The sequence below is a fragment of the Eleginops maclovinus genome, chromosome 12 (genome assembly GCF_036324505.1).
Source record: "Eleginops maclovinus isolate JMC-PN-2008 ecotype Puerto Natales chromosome 12, JC_Emac_rtc_rv5, whole genome shotgun sequence".
NCBI classification, from domain to species: Eukaryota; Metazoa; Chordata; class Actinopteri; order Perciformes; family Eleginopidae; genus Eleginops; species Eleginops maclovinus.
In genome coordinates, this window is record NC_086360.1 from 28,086,225 (window position 1) to 28,106,312 (window position 20,088).

Below are 20,088 nucleotides of genomic sequence, written 5' to 3' on the forward strand. Positions count from 1 at the left end.
AAGTACTCAGATCTTGTACTTGAGTAAAGTAGAAGTACTCAGATCTTGTACTTGAGTAAAAGTACAAGTTCTCAGGTCTTGTACTTGAGTAAAGTAGAAGTACTCAGATCTTGTTCTTGAGTAAAGTAGAAGTACTCAGATCTTGTACTTGAATAAAAGTAGAAGTACTCAGATCTTGTTCTTCAATAAAAGTAGAAGTACTCAGATCTTGTATTTGAGTAAAAGTAGAAGTACTCAGGTCTTGTACTTGAGTAGAAGTACTCAGATCTTGTACTTGAGTAAAGTAGAAGTACTCAGATCTTGTACTTGAGTAAAAGTAGAAGTACTCAGATCTTGTACTTGAGTAAAAGTAGAAGTACTCAGATCTTGTACTTGAGTAAAGTAGAAGTACTCAGATCTTGTACTTGAGTAAAAGTAGAAGTACTCAGGTCTTGTACTTGAGTAAAGTAGAAGTACTCAGATCTTGTACTTGAGTAAAAGTAGAAGTACTCAGATCTTGTACTTGAGTAAAAGTAGAAGTACTCAGATCTTGTACTTGAGTAAAGTAGAAGTACTCAGATCTTGTACTTGAGTAAAGTAGAAGTACTCAGGTCTTGTACTTGAGTAAAGTAGAAGTACTCAGGTCTTGTACTTGAGTAAAGTAGAAGTACCAGAGTGTAGGAATACTCTGTCACAGTGAAAGTATTCTAAATGTTCCTCCAGTGAAAGTAGAAAGTACTCTCCTCTAAATGTACTTAAAGCAGCGACAGTAAAAGTAGTCATTGTCTGATTGGTCCATTTCAGAATAATATCTCTGATATGTTTTATAATGATTGATCATTAAAGTGTTCTCAGAGCTGGTAAAGGTGCAGCTAGTTCTAATGGCTTTGTATACTGCAGGGTAGCTGCTGGATTTACTGCAGGGGAACTACAGTCTGATTTAAGGGAGATTATATTTACCTTCATTCATCCAGATCTGTAAAGGGATTAAATACATGTAGTGGAGTAGAAGTACACAGTAACATCAAATTGTCAGTTATCAAAGCAACATAAACAACTCTGTGGAGCTGTGAGTGACCTGCTGGAGATAAAGAATAAGCACTGGTTAATGTAAATGTTAATGCATGTGGTTTCATATCACAGGTTGTTATTCACGATTTCTGACGATAGGTGCTGCATCACTTCCTATAACCCCTCTTCACGTGCTCTTTACTGGATGTCACAGATGTGTGTGAGAAGCACCAAAATATGGCGCTATCATTTTCAGCCAATGAGCTGCTCGCTTGTAACAGGTTGCAGCTGACGTCACTACCGTGGCGGGACCGCGCATCTGAGACTAGAGAGCTGTGTGAGAGCGACGAAGCATCGGGGTCGCGCTCATCTGTTTAGCAAATGCCCCCGGTGTAACAGGCCGATCATCAGTATGTGGGACCCGGGACCTCGAGGTGGGATGGACCCTGACCGACCGAGGAGGTTCATACCGGGATAAAGGAATACATTTTGTCCGGACAATAACAAGCAGCTCTCCGCAGAGGAGGCGCTGTTTGCTGGGATTCAATCACAGCCTCTGAGTCGCGGCTTAACTACAGGAGACGCGAGTTTATAATCTGGATCCAGCTCAACTTGAGAATGTACGAATGATGGATGAAATGTCGATTACCAGCCGGTCCGGGAAGCCCAACCCTGGCAGAGCAGGGGGGGTGCATCCGGAGTGAGATCCCTAATTTCTGCTCCTCCAATGTCCACATTCTGCCTGGACCTGCAGACTGTGGTTTCAGCACCACTGGAGCTGGACAGCGACTGCATGGAGCCCCGGGCTGTCGGAGCTCAGGAGCCCGGCTTCCAGGGTCTCCCTCTGCGGCACGCCGGCTCCGGAGGCCTCGGCATGGCCTTGGAGGAGGAACTGGCCATGCTGGCCGGGGAGCAGGGCGACCAGGAGGAGCTGCCCGACCCAGAGACGCCTGCGCTGGGGCACAACGCAGACCTGCTGTCGCTCTTCCGTCAGAAGGAGAAAGACTTGGTTTTAGCTGCTAAACTCGGCAAAGCACTGCTGGAGAGAAACCAAGACTTGACCAAGCAATATGAGAAAATGCACAAAGATCTCAACGACAAATTGGAGGTAAACGAAGTTAAGAATGTTGTAATGCTCTTTATGCTTTGTCCTCAAAATGCCATAATCCTGGAGTCAAGTTTGAGCCTTCACAGAATAAACAAACTCCAGTTTCACAACAAACGCTGCTCCACGCTCAGCCTGCAGAGGAGCACCTAGCATGGTGCACAGTGTCTCCATGTACTTACACTGAACGTGCTTTAAGATCTCTTACAGTGAGCTACTGCCTGGCTAAAATGCGGTGTGTAAGGAGTAATTATAGCACACTGTAAATCTACTCTGTTATAGTCCTGCATGGAAAATGTTAACTCAAGTAAAAGTAGGAAAGTATAATCAGCTAAATGTACTTTAAGTGTCAAGAAATGATATTATAAACAACACAACAATACATATTTGAAAAGTATTTTAAACATTTTAAATGTATAATAAATAAATATAAAATAATAAAAACATTTATTTGAAAATGATTTGATTATTTATATGACATTGTTTTTTAAATAAGTAAATCAAGTAAACTGTTATTTTATAATGAGCCTACTTTACCTAATTCAGAAAAGTGTGGTAAAGTATTGAACAAGTACAGTACACTACAAATGTAGTACAAGGTACCTTATGCAGAAACATCTCAAATAAAGGATGAAAAACACCAGAGAAACCTAAAACTATTCAAATATCATGTTAGAAAAAACACTTAACTTTGCCCTTCATATGTAAAACACAAGACATAAGTATAATCTGATTTAATGACATTTTATAAACCCTCAAAACTGTTTTGATGTATTTATTTTAAGGTAAAGTCAGCAACATATTTCCCTTTGAATTGTGTCAAATTGAGTAGAAGTAAACAATGGCAGTAAATATCATAAGATAAGATATGAATCACTTTATTGATCCCAGACTGTTTGTGTTACAGCAGCAAAGTACAATACCAGTCAGTGCACAAGTTATAATAAATAGCAAATAAGAACAAAACAAATTAACCAGAATTATAAATATATATATATTTATACAGTTGGACTATGAACATTAACAATCAGTCGGACAAGAGTACAAGTGAGTACAAGTGAGTACAAGTGAGTACAAGTGAGTACAAGTGAGTACAAGTGAGTTAAATGTGTACTTGGGTACATTCCACCGCTGTGTGTATACAGTACAATGCCTGCAGTTCAGATGAGCTTTTGTTCTTCCTGTTTTTTAAAAATCCTTCACACACACCAACACGTGGCGTGAGAAAAACACAAAGACTAATCCTGATCCTTCAGGGCCTCCGTACATCTGCTCTGCTCCGTGATCCAGATCCTCCTCCTGCTGCAGGGAATAATCTGCCTCTTAATATCAAAGCTAATATCAAACTCCTCTTATTGATGCTTTTAAATCACTGCTCCTTCTCTAGCTGCTCTCAACGTGGATACTCAGACGAGAAACATGCATATGTCTTTAAAATAACTATCAATAACCACTGGAATATTTACTTAATTATTTTACTGTTAGAAATTGTTTGTTTAATTATCTATTAACCTGATTTTAATGATGGTTATAATACACTGCTGTTTGGCCAGATGCTTCAGGGTTTAACCCTAAACACACCAACCCCCCCTCTGTGCAGCTGTCCATTAGTGTCTCTACTTTCCCACCCTTAAGCCTACAATGTGTTGGAGCTCTAGCCAATAGCAGTGTGAGTGTTCCATACTGATGTCACTGTGATCAGGAAGTAAACAAAGGAGTCCAACGGAGGTGTTTCAGGCAGGCGGGGAGTGTGTGGGAGAGAGATTCCTTCTGGAGGGAACACCAGACTATTTACATGCGCTAAAACCTAAGGAACAGAAAAAGGGAAACCCCATGAAGCAGAACAGGGCCTCTTTAATGATTTATTGGAGGTAGTCTCTGTAGAATTAGGTCAATACTTTTAATCAAATTAAGGTTTACCATAACCCCCTTTCTCCCCTCGTCCACATGCAGCACTTGGAGCAGGAGAAGCACGAGCTGCGTCGGCGTCTGGAGAGTCGAGAGGGGGAGTGGGAGGGTCGCGTGGCGGAGCTGGAGACGGACGTCCAGCAGCTGCAGGGAGAGCTGGAGCTGCACCAGCTGCAGCTGAGGGAGACCGACCGGGACAAGGGCAAGGCCATCAGAGAGCTGTCCGAACAGAACCACCGACTGCTGGAGCAACTCAGCAGGGTGAGTGTGTGCGTGTGTGTGTGTGTGTGTGTGTGTGTGTTTGGCCTACTTCTCCAGGAAGGTTGGGAAGATTGGCTGCAGGAATGAGTCCTTAATCCTGGAGATGAGTCAACGTTTTAGCACTTCCTCTTCCCTTGTTTATATGTCAATGAACTGAAGTCATGCAAACAAAATGCACGGCTAAATATAGTCGTCACCTATGTCCTGGTGTAGATTAGATCAGACTGAGGTGTTTTACTGAGCTTCTGTCCAGGGAATAATTAACTGTAGCTACAAACGCTAGGACTTTTAGCCTCTTCAGTCCATATCTGCTGCCAATCCCAGTCTCTCTGTTCGGCCTGGAGTCCTCCACTGCCAGTCCTGAGCTCTGCTTTATGTATTTATGATTCAATATCAGGCCTTTCACAATACCTGCTCTCAAAATGACCTGCCAATATGCAGTGTGCCGTCTGATCATTCTGCATTATTCAGACACGAGACCCTGAAAGTCCACTTCTATATTTATGAGTTAGCAAAGTTCAGAGGAGGAGAGGCAGCAGGAGGAGGAGGCTCTTCTGTCAGAAGGCAAACTGTAATGGGACTGGAGTGGCCCGAGGACAGGCGGGGGAGACTGTACACACACTCACACACACTTAGACACTGGGTGGAAGGTTGCTTAAAGCAGCATTAAGACCATGTGACACGGTGACTCAAAGCCCAGACTAATGCTGCAGGGATGACGTGTTTTTGTAGGCCGACCCTGAAGGCAGCATCTCTCTGGTTCCTTCCACAAAAGCGCTATTGTGCTTTTTGGGCTTTTCCCTCTCCTGTAGTGGTTTATGTGCATGTAAATGGTCTGCAAAGACTAAAATCCCCACAAAAAGGACCTAGAATGTGCACTTAATAACAGTGTACATGCCCTGTGTTGAGGGTGGAGGAGGAGGAGGAGGATTTCAACCCCAGCTCTCCGTCTCTTCTTGATCAGATTAAATCAGCCACTTAGAATAATTAAACTGCATTTCATTTCATTAAGCCTGGGTGTGGGAATCTATTTTTTCCTGAATGTGCACTATTTTGTTTCTGGAGGGAGCGTATTATCTCCGGTCTTTGAGAAATATATGAGATTTAATTCACTTTATTGATCCAGATCCCCCCCCCACTCTATCGTTTTTTATGCTCTATTTGATCTCTTATTTATCTCTTATATTCTCCTTCTCTTTCTCATATTTAAATCCTTCATTCACTCTTATCTTATCTCTTATTTAATTCTTATTTTATCCTTCTTTCTTCCTAATTTCCTCTTTCTTCTTTCTCTCTAATATTATTCTTATTTATCTTTTATTTAATCATGTCATATTATCCTTCTAAACCTCCCTTTTATTTGGATTTTAACATGATTTTGTACAGATTTTAGACATCTCTTCTTTCTTTCCTTGAAGCCCAACTATAGAAAGACATTTATTCAGAATGTTTTGAGTTTACTAACACTTGTTTGTTAGTGAAATCATTATTCATATTTAAAGAAAGTCTTAGGGCCATGTGTGGTTTTTAATCTACCAACAATAAACATATATACCTGCTTAAAAAATCCTTTATGAATTCCTCAGTATGTTAAGAGCTTATTTATGCATTTCTGTATTCCATTTTTTGTCCTTCATTTATACCACCTACAGTAAAGCAGCCCCCCCCCCCCCCCAATCTATTTAGTAATCTTCACATATTCTTACATTGGCTGCAGAGGATGACCTTGACAGTCAGGTTTCTGCACAGGAAGTGAGGTCACTCAGTGAGATGCAGCTCTGACGGGATTAGCTGTAATCCGGACTGAAAGCCTCACCATATGCATTCAGTCAGGAACCAGAACCAGTCCGTACTCTGCCTGATTAAGTACAGCAGGTAGTGTGTGTGTGTGTGTGTGTGTGTGTGTGTGTGTGTGTGTGTGTGTGTGTGTGTGTGTGTGTGTGTGTGTGTGTGTGTGTGTGTGTGAAATGTGATACTTTTCTAACTCTGTATTTTTCTATAGATGTTTTAAAATGTTTTTATTGGATATTTTTGCTTCTTCTTCTTCTTATAAATATTATATGTTATTTAATATTTTACATATTTTCTTCTATATTCTTTTTTATATAATTATTTTATAATATTTTATTTTATTTGACATCTTACTTTAGCTTCTAAAACAGATGCAGTCGGCCAAAGTTATTTTAACCGATCGGAAAATAAGGCTCTAGTAAAGCACAGCTGATAATGGCATTGGTATCACAGACACCCCCCACCCCCCCCCCCTGTATACTGGCTGATAACTGTGTATATTAAATGGTTCCCATCACTGACGCTGGGGTTCAAAGAGAGAACCTGTAATGAGATCAGAGCTGCGGGACGACCTTTCTGTGATGTCATTACCTGCAGCCGTCTGATTTACTGCTCAAATCATCTCTGATTAACCGCTGTCTGCAGCCCCCAGACCCTCATCAGAGCTGCTGCTGTGAGGATGAAGACCCGGAGTAATTCCCACATTTGTAACAGTTTGAAAACAAAGGTGTGTGTGGCACCTTTTACTCTTATTGAGCACATCCTTTTGTCAGAATCAGAAAACCTTGATAGAAGGGGGAATGGGTTTGTCAAGTTAAATAAAATACAAAGAAGAAGAAAGTAAGATTTGTACATTTGTAGATTGTGTTCCACAAAAAATACAAAAATATAAATGTATTCCATTTAATACGAATGAACAAAGAAAACACAAATAGGTTAGTCTTGTTGTTCCTGCTCTCTGATTGGCTCTTGTTGTCCCTGCCCTCTGATTGGCTCTTGTTGTTCCTGCCCTCTGATTGGCTCTTGTTGTCCCTGCCCTCTCATTGGCTCTTGTTGTTCCTGCTCTCTGATTGGCTCTTGTTGTCCCTGCCCTCTGATTGGCTCTTGTTGTTCCTGCCCTCTGATTGGCTCTTGTTGTCCCTGCCCTCTCATTGGCTCTTGTTGTTCCTGCTCTCTGATTGGCTCTTGTTGTCCCTGCCCTCTCATTGGCTCTTGTTGTTCATGCTCTCTGATTGGCTCTTGTTGGTCTTGCTCTCTCATTGGCTCTTGTTGGTCTTGCTCTCTCATTGGCCTTTGTTGTTCCTGCTCTCTGATTGGCTCTTGTTGTCCCTGCCCTCTCATTGGCTCTTGTTGTTCCTGCTCTCTGATTGGCTCTTGTTGTCCCTGCCCTCTCATTGGCTCTTGTTGTTCATGCTCTCTGATTGGCTCTTGTTGGTCTTGCTCTCTCATTGGCTCTTGTTGGTCTTGCTCTCTCATTGGCCCTTGTTGTTCCTGCTCTCTGATTGGCTCTTGTTGTCCCTGCCCTCTCATTGGCTCTTGTTGTCCCTGCCCTCTCATTGGCTCTTGTTGTCCCTGCCCTCTCATTGGCTCTTGTTGTTCCTGCTTTCTGATTGGCTCTTGTTGTCCCTGCCCTCTCATTGGCTCTTGTTGTCCCTGCCCTCTCATTGGCTCTTGTTGGTCTTGCTCTCTGATTGGCTCTTGTTGGTCTTGCTCTCTCATTGGCTCTTGTTGGTCTTGCTCTCTCATTGGCCCTTGTTGTTCCTGCTCTCTGATTGGCTCTTGTTGTCCCTGCCCTCTCATTGGCTCTTGTTGTCCCTGCCCTCTCATTGGCTCTTGTTGTCCCTGCCCTCTCATTGGCTCTTGTTGTTCCTGCTTTCTGATTGGCTCTTGTTGTCCCTGCCCTCTCATTGGCTCTTGTTGTCCCTGCCCTCTCATTGGCTCTTGTTGGTCTTGCGCTCTCATTGGCTCTTGTTGGTCTTGCTCTCTCATTGGCTCTTGTTGTCCCTGCCCTCTCATTGGCTCTTGTTGTCCCTGCCCTCTCATTGGCTCTTGTTGGTCTTGCTCTCTGATTGGCTCTTGTTGGTCTTGCGCTCTCATTGGCTCTTGTTGGTCTTGCTCTCTCATTGGCTCTTGTTGTTCCTGCTCTCTGATTGGCTGTCCCTGTCAGTGCGTGTTATGTAATCCTGTCCTCCATTGAAGTCTAGACGAGCGTCGTTCAGTGGAAACGACGAAAGGAAAACACCAGAAGCTCCGAGACCACCTGCCGCCGCTCCACCAATCAAACATCTCCATGGTTGCTATGACTACGTGTGACATGCAAATTGGTTGTCCCTGTGTTGCTGTTACCATGGGAACGTGCTCTGGGATACAGATACAGTTTTTGGGGGGTTAGCTTTAAAAACACCGGGGGAGCACCTGCAGACGTGTGTGAGGGACGATGACGCAGAGAAAAACCCCGGGGTTAGTTTCACTTTGAAGTGAACGCTCAGGGGGAGGGCCAGGGTTCTGTCTGAACCGTGCGCCCTCAAACCAGATACAGATTTCTCCCGTAACATGTTAAAGTGATGCCAGAGAACAATCTCTCTGTTGGTCAGAAAGGGTCTAATGAGTCCAGAGATATGGAGATGGGGTCAGATGTCTGGTCAGACGGCAGAGACAGCTTACGGAGAGTAAAGAGGGGATGGATGTCCGGTGGGTCTGCCGGGGACGAGTGGCAGGCAGCAGGCTGACACTGAGACTGAGATTTCTGATCCTTTCTTTACTCTCCTTTTTTCTGGAGAGGAATTAAAGGAACTGGAGCTCTGGATCTATTTGTTGTTGGAGGTGCAATATATGACTCAGCAGCTTTAAGACGTGAAGACACTATTATTTTCAGCTTCGCTCTGATGCAGGATTTACACCTGAGAGTGGGCGGGGCCTGAATTTTGGCGGGAAGTGTCGTTAGCACCTCATGCTACATTTGAGTAGAAAAACCCTGCTGTTTTTCTCTGGTAACCGTGTGGTTGACATCAATAGTGTTTCCGCTCCGTAACTTTTTTCTTGCTTTGTTTAAAACCGTGCGTAACTCCTGACGTCACCGCGCTTTTAGCTAACACGCTTTAGCTCCAGCGTGTTAGCCAATAAACCTGTAGCAATATCTAGCTCCTTTGGAGAAAATAAGTAATGAATAATAAGCACTTCTGAAATGGAGTTTTGTAAGATTTAAGTCGATTCAGAATGTCACTCTGATGGTCGGGGTGCGGTCTAAGCCCTGTAAGTCCTACCCTAGCATCCTGTCATGTTGCATAAGTGTCCCCTGGGTTTAGCAAATTGAGTTTCCTCGCTGTAAAGACGTGTCTCTCTGCTGCTCTGGGTTTATCCAGGAGAATGATGTGTCTCTGTTGGTCCCGTCATGATGATGAATCTGATCCTGGATCTGAGTTGATCCCAGGATATACAGCTCTGACAATACTGTGCCAGTGGGTCAGATGTGACTACACTACAGCTGCATCTGACACACACACACACACACACACACACACACACACACACACACACACACACACACACACACACACACACACACACACACACACACACACACACACACACACACACACACACACACACAAGAAGACACTATAATTAACAATGTGAAATGCAGCCTCTAGGGGGCAACACACACAGCTGCCTCTGTGTGTGTGTGTGTGTGTGTGTGTGTGTGTGTGTGTGTGTGTGTGTGTGTGTGTGTGTGTGTGTGTGTGTGTGTGTGTGTGTGTGTGTGTGTGTGTGTGTGTGTGTGTGTGTGTGTTGTTGCATAAGAAAAAGTATATGTTTCTTTTATGGGACACGTTCAATTTGAAACTAAACACAAAAGGCACCAATTTAAGTTAACAGTGATGCTTTATGTCTCTGTCTCTCTCTGTCTCTCTCTCTCTGTCTCTCTCTCTCTCTCTCTCTCTCTCTCTCTCTCTCTCTGTGTGTGTGTGCAGGCTGCAGACGTGGAGAGGCAGCTGTCCACTCAGGTGAACTCTTTACGGGACGACTTCAGGGAGAAAAGCCTATCCACCAGTCAGCACATGACCCGACTAGAGACTCTACAGGCAGAGGTGAGCGGCTTCACGCATACACACACACACACACACACACACACACACACACACACACACACGGAAAAATCTTCATAAAACACAAAAGTATGATAAAACACTCTTTATTTTGCACACATACATTCAGTGCAGCACATAGCGAAATTGGAGCTCTGCATTTAGCCCATCCTAGAACTAAGAGCAGTACGCAGCTATTGTACAGTGCCTTGCCCCAGGGCACTTCAGCAGTGACCAGGAAGTGAACTGGAAGCTCAGCTTCAGACTGAGTCACTGCCACCGAATTCAGACATGTGTGTTCTGTGTGAGTTTAACCCCCCATGCAGGGTCCTCTCTCTCAGCTGTTGGATTACTCTCACACTTCTCTCCCTCTCTGTCTGTACTCCCTTTCTCACCCTCCCTCTCCTCCCTCCCTGTTGTTGGAGCAGCAAGGGCTAGAAGTGAGTGACCTCCCGTCTGTCTGCATGCTGCATGTGACGTCTCCTAAAATAATATAGATATTTATATTCTTATTTTTATTATTTGTAGAAAAATGTCAATAAAAGTTAAAAAATATACAATTTTAAAACAGAAATAACAAAAATAAAAATATATTATAAAAACTAATAAATAAATAAAAGATATAAAATGATAAGACAGATGTTATACATTTATTTTAACCATAACATTTGACATTTTTAAAACATGCCTGTTCTGGGAGCTGTGTTGTAATGTGTCCCTTATGATAAGCCTGATAGTAACAAACACAGTCAGAGAGCACAACAACAACAACAACAACAACCTCAGAGCAGCAGGGAAGATTTCCCCGAGCTTCTCTTCAAAGCAGTGCAGAAACTCCCAGACTGCACAGCGGTGAGGAGAGGCTCTGCTCTATATTTAGCAGAAACACTGCATCGTCTGGAGCTCCGGCTCTCTGACGCTGCGTGTGACGAGCAGGCGGTTTCTAACCTGAAAACAGACGCTGGAATTATCCAGGAGCTGTGAGTGTGCACGCTCACATCGATGGAGACCAGTGATCCACATGTAAGTGGGTTACAGGATGTGGGTCAGAGCAGGAGGATAGAAATAAAGAACAGACCCGCCGTCAGAGTGGGGTGTGCTCCGGCAGCTGCAGGGGGACGTATTTATAGATAAACTGGAATTGAAATGTGACTCTAAAACACAACAAATAGCATGTTGAAGTAAAAAAGGAGCTTATTTTTAACCCTCCTTTTGAACAAAACACAAACATGCAGGGATAAAATGAACACACAAGAAATAAAAATTGCCTAAAAATAATTGCAATTATAAAGACTGAAAATAATACAATCAAATTGAACTGAACACAAATGGCATTAATTAAAAAAAACTGTATTTATGTAAAACCTTATGTACATGAAGAGGCCAAAGAAAAAACAGACCATCAATAAATAAAAATAGGTGCAATTTTCTAAATAAAATGTTTAAAATATTTAAATTAAATGAGATTACTGGGAATAAATTACGTGAAGAATGTTGATTAAAGGTTAGGAACAAACATTTCTAAAAAAAGATGGAAAAATATTTTAAAAACTATTTAAAGACCTAAATGAATGACAATAATAATAAAAACATAAAGTGTTGGAAATAAAAAATGAAAGGTATAAAAATTGATTTAAAAAGGAATAAATTCATAAACCAATTTAAGATAAAATACTGACTCAAAAGAGAAGTTTTAAAGTTCTTTTAAATGCTTTTGCACGGGGTTATAAAAAAAAGACAATGTAAATAATTAGCCATTTAAAGGTTAAACACTCAGGCTCTAACGTTACCCCACATATCTAAAAAACTGATTTAAAAGTTTAGTTTTTAATGAAGTTTAAATGCATTTTTCATCTGATACTCTGTTTTTTTTACTCTCTGAGTGTGTTGTGCTGCTAGACTTGAGTTGAAGGCTGTTGCACGTTGCATGTTGTTGCTGATATGAAACTCTGTGCTACAAATCACTGAGAGGTTCCTGCAGACGCCTACAGCAGCACACATTCCTCAGGACAGGGGGAGTGAGGCTTATCTTGTGTAAGAGCCCAGCGTTCCTCAGAGTCAGAAATAAAACAACATTTAGCCGTAAATCAGATCCACCGCTGCCCCTCCGCCCGCTGGGCTCCGGGGACTGAACAACAGTTTATATTCCTCACTGAGTGGTGGTGGTGTGTGTGTGTGCAGATTAAGATGCTGTCGGAGAGGAAGATGGAGCTGGAGCACCGGCTGCACGCCATGCTGGAGGAGAACGAGCTGCTGCAGACCTCAGTGGACGACCTGAGGGAGAGGACGCTGCTGCTGGAGAGGCAGAGCCACGACAAGGACCTGCAGGTACACACCTACACTATTGAGATACTTTATTTTCAGGGGAAATTCAAGTTTTACTTCCACACACTAACAGGATCTATAGTAGGTATAATAGGTAGTTGTGGGTCAAGAACACCTCGGCAGGGCCCAGGAGATGAACTTGCACCTCTACAGCAGTTCAAAGCGGGACTGGAACCGGCGACCCTTTAGTTCCCAAGCCAAGTCCCTACAGACTGAGTTACTGCCATCCTACAAAAAAATGATAGAGTAATAAAATAAATAAATACATAAGAAGTAAAAAAGAAGTACATTTAACATATTTGTGTAGTATTTTATCACGTGATTGCAGATACAGAGACAACAGACAAATAAAATGTACAAAATTAAAAAAAAGACAGATGAGCAAATACTACAGGGACACAAAGACAGTATTGTGTGTGAGTGTGTGTGTGTGTGTGTGTGTGTGTGTGTGTGTGTGTGTGTGTGTGTGTGTGTGTGTGTGTGTGTGTGTGTGTGTGTGTGTGTGTGTGTGTGTGTGTGTGGTGTGTGTTTGTGTTTGTGGGATGGGAACAATGGGTGTGTGAGAGGCGTAGACCGAGGCTCTGGTGTAATATAAGACATAAAAACCTGTATGTATATTTATATATGCAATACATTTTGTTTTCTGTTTATTTGCAGAGAACAGAGAGCAAAAGAAAAACTAAAAATGAAAATGTTTTCAAATGTTATTTATGTAAACAAACATGAATAAAAATAACTAATAATAATTTTAGGAAATGTTGTAAAAAAATAATTAAAATGAACTTTTTTCTTCATTTTGCATTAAATCTAAACTCCCTGTATCGTGTGTGTGTGTGTGTGTGTGTGTGTGTGTGTGTGTGTGTGTGTGTGTGTGTGTGTGTGTGTGTGTGTGTGTGTGTGTGTGTGTGTGTTCAGCTGCGTCAGAGCCATGCGCAGCTGCAGGAGGCGCAGCTGTCCCACCGGCAGCTGAGCGCCCGGCTGCAGGAGCTGACGGAGGAGCAGAGCCTCCTGCCTCCCTCCTCCAGCCTGCTGTGTGAGATCGAGCAGAGCATGGAGCAGGAGGAGCAGGAGCAGGAGAGGGAGCAGGTGACTGAAGCTGGATAACAAGTTGGTAAATGTGGTGATAAAAGCTTGAAAACTAAACCCACTGGTTTCCTGTGTGCAGCTGCGCCTCCAGCTGTGGGAGGCGTACTGCGAGGTGCGCTCGCTCTGCTCTCACCTGCGGGGGAACGACGTCACCGACTCGGCGCTGTCCACCGACTCCTCCATGGACGAGTCCTCGGAGACGTCCTCAGCCAAAGACGTGCCCACAGGAAGTCTCCACACCGGACTGCTGGAGCTCCGGAGACTCACCCAGAACCTGCTGGACGGAAACGAGTCCACGGTAAGGAATGGAAAAACATGAGCCCAGTCTGCTCTGATTGGTTAGGCTCTGTTCTGATTGGTCAACAACTTGGAGATGTCCCGCCCCTTAGACTATGTCGCTATGTTCCAGCTGTAAAAAAAAAGGAGGAATTTTAGCCTTTGCAGACCATTTACATGCACCAAAACATATAAAACACACTACAGGAGACGGAAAACCCCAAAAGAATAACGGACACCCTTTAATAAAAAACGTGTGTGTGTGTGTGTGTGTGTGTGTGTGTGTGTGTGTGTGTGTGTGTGTGTGTGTGTGTGTGTGTGTGTGTGTGTGTGTGTGTGTGTGTGTGTGTGTGTGTGTGTGTGTGTGTGCAGGGCTCGCGGCGCAGCGACGAGGAGGCTCTGGAGGAGGTGAGAAGGCTAGGGGAGGAGCTGAGAGAGGTGAGAGATCTGTACGAGGAGGAGCAGCACAAAACCCACAGCAACCAGGAGGAGGTGCTGCAGCTGCACAACCAGGTACCTGCACCTCTGAACAGCTGGAAAATAAAAGGGATTTCCTGATTTAGGATGAGTAAAGGTCATTAAATCTAATGTAATCTGTTCCCCCGTGCGTCCTGCAGGTGGCGCTGCTCTCTGTAGAGATGCACTCTTTACGGGAGGACAACGAGCGGATCAGGGCGATGTCTGAAGTCCGGGAGCCGAGCGAGCAGCTGCAGACCGCCATCAGAGACCGGGACGACGCCATTGCCAAGTACGAGCTACATGCTAACTCCCAATAAACTTCATCAGATTACAGTTTAACAGATAATTCCATTTAAGACAACTGAAGTATTTATAGTTTGGCAATAGTTCTAACACTGTACTTCAAAAATTCCATTTTACTAACAAGTTTCTAAATGAGACTGCTAAAAGTCATCAAGCACAACATTAGCCTCCTTTAGCTTAGCGGTGGTGACGTGAAGTCATGTGACCGTGCTGTAGTTCCTTTATAGCCCAACATTAGCCGCCTTTAGCTTAGCGGTGGTGACGTGAAGTCATGTGACCGTGCTGTAGTTCCTCTATAGCCCAACATTAGCCTCCTTTAGCTTAGCGGTGGTGACGTGAAGTCATGTGACCGTGCTGTAGTTCCTTTATAGCCCAACATTAGCCTCCTTTAGCTTAGCGGTGGTGACGTGAAGTCATGTGACCGTGCTGTAGTTCCTTTATAGCCCAACATTAGCCTCCTTTAGCTTAGCGGTGGTGACGTGAAGTCATGTGACCGTGCTGTAGTTCCTTTATAGCCCAACATTAGCCGCCTTTAGCTTAGCGGTGGTGACGTGAAGTCATGTGACCGTGCTGTAGTTCCTTTATAGCCCAACATTAGCCTCCTTTAGCTTAGCGGTGGAGACGTGAAGTCATGTGACCGTGCTGTAGTTCCTTTATAGCCCAACATTAGCCTCCTTTAGCTTAGCGCTGGTGACGTGAAGTCATGTGACCGTGCTGTTGTTCCTTTATAGCCCAACATTAGCCTCCTTTAGCTTAGCGGTGGTGACGTGAAGTCATGTGACCGTGCTGTAGTTCCTTTATAGCCCAACATTAGCTTTGTACTTCAAAAGTCAAAACGTAACTTAATATGTGGAGATGGTGGTGTGTGTGTGTGTGTGTGTGTGTGTGTGTGTGTGTGTGTGTGTGTGTGTGTGTGTGTGTGTGTGTGTGTGTGTGTGTGTGTGTTGCAGGAAAAAGGCGGTGGAGATGGAGCTGGCGAAGTGTAAGATCGACATCATGTCTCTGAACAGTCAGCTGCTGGACGCTATCCAGCAGAAACTCAACCTGTCGCAGCAGCTGGAGGCCTGGCAGGTGGGTCACAGCTCACACGCCTGTTCAACCAGGCAGAGTAGAATATATGATATTGTAGGTATTGGATTACTTTGAAGTCATAGAAAATAGGTTTTCAAAAAGTTATTTCAAAAAGTCAGCAGAGCAGCGACTCACTGATGTTTTGTTATAAATGAAAATAGCCAACAGTTTATAATTCATTTAATCTCATCAAGAGAAAACCTGATCCTCCTCTGATGCTCGTCCTTGATGTGTGTCCCTATATGTAGGACAGTGTGTGTGTGTGTGTGTGTGTGTGTGTGTGTGTGTTCCCTACCCCTCCTCTGTAACTAGCAGCTCTCTCCTCTCTCTGCCCCCCCCACAGTTTGCCTCCTCAGGGCTCTTTACTGTTTGGCTCTTGTGGTTTCTGATCTAGTGGCCTTTTCTCAGCTTCCGTACCACCCCCCAACCCCCCCTGTGGTACTCCCCCTCCCTCCTGCCTTAGAGGTGAGCTCAAGCCATCTCGCCGTACCACCCCCCCCCCCCCCTTCCACCCCATTAAACCTACTATAAACCATGCTGAGCCATTCCACGCCACGGTGACCTGTAACAGGACAACCGCTCATCCAGCTTCTCTCTGTGAGGATATTACAGGAATACTTCGTGACAAAATTATTCAAACTTTAAAACTGCAAAACTTTTCAAAAATATGAAATTTAAAAAACTTTCAAAATGGACTTTATCAAAAAAAAAAACGGAGAAAAAAAACGACCTAAATTTCTCAAAATTCCCTTATTTTAAGAAATATATTTTACACTCCTACAGAGTCACACTGACTTCCCTCCCCCCTTCATTTCTTGAGAAAAGCATTTTCCCCTAAAAACCAAAAGATGTAGAAAAGTTGATGAACCGGAGTTAACGGGGTAACACGTGGTGAGCAGTTCATAAACAAACGGTCTTTTTGAGGGTGAAGTATTCCTTTAACTTATCACAGAGAAACATCCTCCCCCCACCTCTCTCTCCACCTGCCTCTGTCTCCCCCTGACTCACCTGTATCCTCTGTCAGTTTACCTGTTGAGACACCAATAACTCTCCTGTAATCACCATAAAGCTCTGGAGCGGCTTGGTGTTATTAACACTGCACTTCCACATTTCACTCACTCAAAGTGTTCCTTCCTAAACTACTGACCTCTGGATGTATCAGCCTGTCAGAGCCCCCTGGTGGAAGCATCTGAAATACATTTGATTAATTGTCCTTGCATAATTCCAGGTCTGAAACCTTTATCTTTTGCTATTTTCACCTTTTTAAAGTTATTACTTTTATTTCACTTTCTGCAAATAAATTCTCTTATCAATAATATTTCTATTTGGAGTTTGTGAAACATTCTGTCAGTCCTCAAAACTAATATAAACTCCAGCAGTGTCTGTTACCCTCTATTCCAAAACCTTTCAAGCCCCCCCCCCCTCTAATAAACAACAAATGGTGATTGTAGTGTCTCTAACATCAACAGGTAACTTGATCAATGCCCCCCCCCACCCAACATTCCTCCTCCCTGTGGGACATTTCTCCCCATCTTTCTGTCTTTCTCACCCTTTTTTCCCCGGCTTCAGGACGACATGCACCGAGTGATCGACCAGCAGCTGATGGACAAGTATCAGGACGAGTGGCGCCCGGCACCCCCCTCGGTGTCGGGGCCCTCGAGGGCCTCCGAGGCCCCGACGTCCAGACGAGCCCATCGCTTCTCCGACAGGGACAGGAGACTTTTCTCTTTTTTCAAAAAGAGCTGAATGGGGGAGGACAAAAAGACGGGGAGAGGGAGACGCAGGAAGTGACATCACAGGGGTAACAACACAGCCAAAGACGGGCAGTGGCACACTGAGGTTTATTAGGGGAGGGAGAGGGGGTCATTTTGCACTTTATCTGTCCCATTACCATAGAGAGGTGCAGGTTTGTAGTCCGACCCTGAAGGCAGCATCTCCCTGGGTCCCTCGTTAAGAAGCCAATGAGATTTCCTCCATGTGGTTTTGGATTAATGCTAACGCTAGGCTATCACATGACTTCACGTCCCCACCGCTAAGCTAAAGGCGGCTAATGTTGGGCTATAAAGGAACTACAGCACGGTCACATGACTTCACGTCACCACCGCTAAGCTAAAGGAGGCTAATGTTGGGTGTGAGGAAAACCTCTTCCTCTCGTGGTAACCACAGACCATATTTCAGGCTTTCAACCAAAATCACATTCATAAAACCATTGACTCTCAGAGGAGGGACCAGGGAGTGTTAAGTTGCTGACTCATTCCCGGGTTTGAGGATTCATTCCTGCACTGAGAAAGGAAGGACAGCACTTCCCCAGAGGGTCGGCTGCAGCCCCTCGTTTAGAAAGGTTTACCTCCAGAGAGAAGGTTTCCTCTTAGTGCCTCGAACATCTCTACTGCCAACTCTGCAGAGGGGACAGGAAGTACCAAGGTTTCTGTCTGGGGGGGAGGGGGGGGGGGGTTCTCTCAGGTTTATTCACATGCTCAGGAGAAGTGCACGACATGAGGCCACAGCTGGACGTATCAGGACCTTAGAGGGACTAAAATGTACATAGATTAGTGAATCTGTTTGATAAAAGTCACGTCACATGTTTCCAGCCTCTCACATACAGAGATCAGCTGCTGTTCTCTGCTTTACGTCATAGAAAAGTGACTATCTTCAGATTTTGGACTGAAAAATAAGATACTTAAAGACCTTGGAGTTTGAGAAATGTACATTTTTCACTATTTTAAAATAAGGTGTAGTAATCCACGTTGGGAAGTTCAGGACTCCAAAATGTTTAGACCAACATAATTGAATAAAGTCTGCAGGTTCAATCGATAGCTAACACAGACTTCAGATGCCTCACGTCCAATCAGACAGACAAAGACCATCTGAAATGCATGTATAAATTGCAGGTTGCAGACCCTTCATAGAAATGTTGAATATTTTTATAAAAAATCACTTTAAAGGGAAGTGTACAGATAATTATTCCCCAGTTTACCTCAGCTCTACGGAGCACGTTGTGTCACCCGTTTCTGTGTCTTTATCTTTAATGCTTTTCCTCCGATACCCTAATTGTAATCTCCCTGCTCAGCACCTGACTGCAGACGAACAAAATGACTCAAAGTACTCCTGTTGGTCCTTAAAGCAGAATGAAGCTTAAGCAGAGCAACAGGATCCTTAATTTGAGTTTAAAAGCAGCACTTTTTACTGGTTTCTGTGCTTTCTCTAACCCTAACGCCTCGCTCGTCTCCAGCATGTGAACAAACCTCTGAGCGACTGAAGGCAGAGACATCGTGTTCAGGTGGGATCATCGACTCTCCACGTTTAAGATGTTTATTTTTCAAAGTCAAAGACTCTGTATTGTCCTCACGATGTCAATCATCTTCCTAGTTGACCAAATTTTCAAAAAATGTTTACATCGGCATGAGAAGGAGGAAGATCTGATCCAGATCGAATGCACCGCGCTGTACTCCGATCATTAGTAGCAGGGACGTGCACACAGCAACAATCCCAGAGCGGCTCCTCTGACGGGGCTGCTCCTCTGACTGAGCGGCTCCTCTGACTGAGCTGCTCCTCTGACGGGGCTGCTCCTCTGACTGAGCTGCTCCTCTGACTGAGCTGCTCCTCTGACAGGGCTGCTCCTCTGACTGGGCTGCTCCTCTGACTGAGCTGCACCTCTGACTGAGCTGCTCCTCTGACTGAGCTGCTCCTCTGACGGGGCTGCTCCTCTGACTGGGCTGCTCCTCTGACGGGGCTGCTCCTCTGACTGAGCTGCTCCTCTGACGGGGCTGCTCCTCTGACGGGGCTGCTCCTCTGACTGAGCTGCTCCTCTGACTGAGCTGCTCCTCTGACGGGGCTGCTCCTCTGACTGAGCTGCTCCTCTGACTGGGCTGCTCCTCTGACTGAGCTGCTCCTCTGACTGAGCTGCTCCTCTGACTGAGCTGCTCCTCTGACTGAGCTGCTCCTCTGACTGAGCTGCTCCTCTGACTGGGCTGCTCCTCTGACTGAGCTGCTCCTCTGAGGAAGGAAATTAATCCCTGGTTTATTTTTGCTGAATGAGTATGAACTAAAACGTTCATTTTCAAAGCTCAAACTGTGAGGGTTTTAAAGCTTCTCTAACGTTTTGAGCACCAGGCCCTTCCTCAGACTACAAACAAATACAAAGAGTCGTGACCTTAAATACCCATAATGCACCATTGTGGCGTAGTCAATCAGATATGAGGCATACGTTTGCATATAAGAGGAGCGCATAAATACTCAAACCAGACCAAATCAATTCCCTTCCTCAGGAAAACAAAGCTTTTGCTGGTTTTCCTGGCGGCTCCTGAGAGGACATTTATAAATCGGGGTTATTCTTTTTCGTTGGTGTTGAGTTTAAACAAAAACTGACATTTCCAACGTCAAAAAGTGAGGATTTTAAAACTTCTCTGTAATGGGTTGAACACCAGG

General features: G+C 44.3%; 1 protein-coding gene across 2 annotated transcripts; it reads left to right on the forward strand.

The window, feature by feature from the left end:
• Window positions 1-1,717: 1,717 nt before the first annotated feature.
• bicdl1 (BICD family like cargo adaptor 1) lies at window positions 1,718-18,065 on the forward strand. Of its 2 annotated transcripts, XM_063897976.1 has the most exons (11): window positions 1,718-2,098; window positions 4,049-4,264; window positions 10,027-10,143; window positions 10,569-10,580; window positions 12,322-12,468; window positions 13,381-13,551; window positions 13,631-13,849; window positions 14,200-14,340; window positions 14,445-14,575; window positions 15,540-15,660; window positions 17,230-18,065. In XM_063897976.1, the coding sequence occupies exons 1-11, from the start codon at window positions 1,718-1,720 to the stop codon at window positions 17,404-17,406; spliced, it is 1,833 nt and encodes a 610-aa protein (XP_063754046.1). In that variant the 3' UTR covers window positions 17,407-18,065. The 2 variants fall into 2 exon arrangements, with proteins under 2 accessions (XP_063754046.1, XP_063754047.1); XM_063897977.1 differs by lacking the exon at window positions 10,569-10,580.
• Window positions 18,066-20,088: the final 2,023 nt, after the last annotated feature.